Below are 2,795 nucleotides of genomic sequence, written 5' to 3' on the forward strand. Positions count from 1 at the left end.
TATATATATATTATATTATATACACACCTTTTAAATATAAGTTTAGAATTTTCATTACAAGTGTATATGAAAGATGGTCTCCGCTTTTCAACAGTTCCATAATCATACAAAAGAAGTATTAATTTCGACAAAAAGTGAAAAGATTTCTCAGAATTTTGTGAATTTGGTCATACACAACAAATGATGCAGAATAATATACTATGCTTTGATCAATAAGATGCTAATCTAATGTCATCAATATTAGACATAGGTTGCTGTGGAAACACATCTGATAATGGCTATTGTAGATTCCCCACAATGGGTGAGCTGTATAGAGAAGAAGTGCAGAATATTTGAGTAAATAGAGCATAACTAGCAAACCTTCCAGTTTTAAAAACCTATGGCCAACCAAATATCTCACCAACAATGACACCCTCGTATAGATTGCTTCAAAGCATGATATTGATTGCCCCTGACCAATTATAAAACAGCATGGAGGTAATTGTAATTAACACTTTACATTTAGCTCTTGCTGTCCTTTCTAGGTATGTTTACTGTAGATATTTTTTAACCTCCTTGGCGGTAATCCCGAGTGTGGCTCGGGGGTTAATTTTCAGCACCATAAGCGTTACTTACCTTGTCCCTCAAGCCGCACTGTGTCCTCCGGCCGATGCCGGCATCCGTCTTCCGACCCTTGCGAGCATCCGTGTCGCAAGTGAGCAGAACCGGCGGGAATTTAAAAGTAAAAGACGAAACAAAATTGAAAAAAAAAGAAATAATCAGACTGCCAGGGAGGTTAATGGTGTCTCTAGAATGCTTGTGGATTCTTCATAGGAATAGAGAGAATGCAATCCAGCATACCACTAGTTTTTGGAACCAACATCTTGCTGCTGTAAGATGTCGATACAAGACTGGTAGATTTTGGGGCGCTGATAGTTCAGTAAAATGTCATATACGAGGAAGCCGCTACAATTCAAATGGTTAAGGTGTCTACAGACAATGGAGAAGGTTCAACTGATCCACCTGTTTATAGTTAGACTAGGGAACACTAGTTTGTAGGCACCTTCACACCCTTGCAAATGCTCCCTGGCCAAGCCTGCTCAAGGTAAAGTCAATCAACCAAGCCAGTCACTACTCTATCCCCAAGACAGCTGGTGACGGCAGCTCTCCCACCTTCCCCATCCATAGGCATGAACACATAAGACTGCCCAGTTTAAACTTGCATACCCGTAGAATGAGCCTTCATTAGAAAGATCATTTGGTGGCATAGTCTTGCATGCACAGCCAGCTAAGATCTAATGTTTATAAGAAGATTTACTATGGGATTGTATTGCTGTTATTAGCATGGGTTATGATAATGTCACTGAACAGTGCTCCATCTGTGGAACAAAAATACAGTTAATCAACTGACTCAGATGAATATAATATAGATTTTTTTTCTCTGTACAAACCTGTGTTTATAAAGTTGATTGTCTGTTAGCTTCAGTAAAACAAAAAGACAAATAACAAAACATTACTATTAAATTTAAATAAGACAGAGTACCAAGTGCGTAGAATTCATAACTTAAGGACAGTCTGATGCTGTTAAAGTGTGAGAATGATATCAGGATTGCTGAGAAGATGCTTGATCTAGTCATTAAACTTTTCTCTGTATTGGTTGAAATGCATAATGCTCTCAGGCTCTTCGTTAAACCAAAACTTGTAAAATTCATACAAAAGATAACCTGCATAAGAGTATACAATGATTAAATCCAGAATACGTCACAGTGCACTAACCATCAAAAGCAGCATTTAGGAAGTCAATCTGAAACAATTCGTACATTTTCATGGAGATATGATGATGTGCTCCATAAATACTTACAAAAGAACTGATGGAAGCACTTCATCTCAGGAAAGCCAGGAACCATATTATAGAAGTGAGACTTCAGTGCCCCACTCTTGAGTAAACTGTAAGCCATTTCTGTTAGGTTGATCCCAACTATCGCATACGAGTACCTGAAAAAGATGCAAAGTGAGGAGCCACTATAGCTGTCGAAGTGTGCGTCTTTAGAATAATGGTAAGGTTACATTATTCATTTCTAGAATGTGATGCATTTGGATGTTGCAGACTAAAAGATAGAAGTAACATCCTTGCTATTCTTGCGATGCTCTAGGAATTGAACTAATGCTGGGCACACAGCTTACAACCATTTTGTCTTGCGAGGGTTGTAAGGTACTTAAAAAATCGTACGATCTGCCCATTTTGGACAGGCAGATCGTACTTGCGATGATCGCAAGCCGCGCCCCCCTGAGGGGCGGGCTTCCGATGACCGCAATGCCGAACGGGCAGTGTGCGCTTGCCCGTTTGGCATTGCGGGCACACCGGCCCGTCCGGCTTTTATCTTACGAACATGCTACACACCCGCCGAACATCGTACGATGCTCAGCGGGTTTTCGAACATGTTCATAAGTTAAAAGTCCTGCGACCTTACAGTAGTAGAGGTCGCACGGCTTCCACACACCTTACGATAATCATACGATCGCAGGATTTCCCGCGATTATCGTAAGGTGTGTGGGCACCCTTAGACAGGATTATGATAGCACTAATTATCTAAAACAGACCAGCTTTGCTTCTGGGTGGGTGGCTATATCTAGGGCTGCAACAACTAATCGACATAATCGATTATAATCGATTATTGAAAAAGTTGTCAACTTTTTCAATAATCGATTAATCGGCTTCTGATCAGTTGGCCCTGTTCACAGCTCCACATGCTGTGCGCCGCACCTCCTCCCCACCTCATGCTCGCCGCTGCCAGACCCGCTCGCATCCACACTCC

The 2,795-nt window shown here is 41.0% G+C and overlaps 1 protein-coding gene across 1 annotated transcript in view; it reads right to left on the reverse strand.

Annotated features, from left to right (window-relative positions):
• Positions 1-1,503: 1,503 nt before the first annotated feature.
• ELMOD2 (ELMO domain containing 2) overlaps positions 1,504-2,795 on the reverse strand; it is an 11,419-nt gene continuing 10,127 nt past the window's right edge. Inside the window, exons 5-6 of the mRNA XM_018563412.1 lie at positions 1,841-1,974; positions 1,504-1,703 (exon numbers count right to left, since the gene is read on the reverse strand). Coding sequence (XP_018418914.1) covers positions 1,609-1,703; positions 1,841-1,974 — 229 coding nt within the window. The 3' untranslated portion in view covers positions 1,504-1,608. The remainder of the gene's footprint in view (positions 1,704-1,840; positions 1,975-2,795) is intronic.

Source organism: Nanorana parkeri, unplaced genomic scaffold (assembly GCF_000935625.1).
Source record: "Nanorana parkeri isolate BGI_ZX_2015 unplaced genomic scaffold, ASM93562v1 scaffold662, whole genome shotgun sequence".
Taxonomy (NCBI): Eukaryota; Metazoa; Chordata; class Amphibia; order Anura; family Dicroglossidae; genus Nanorana; species Nanorana parkeri.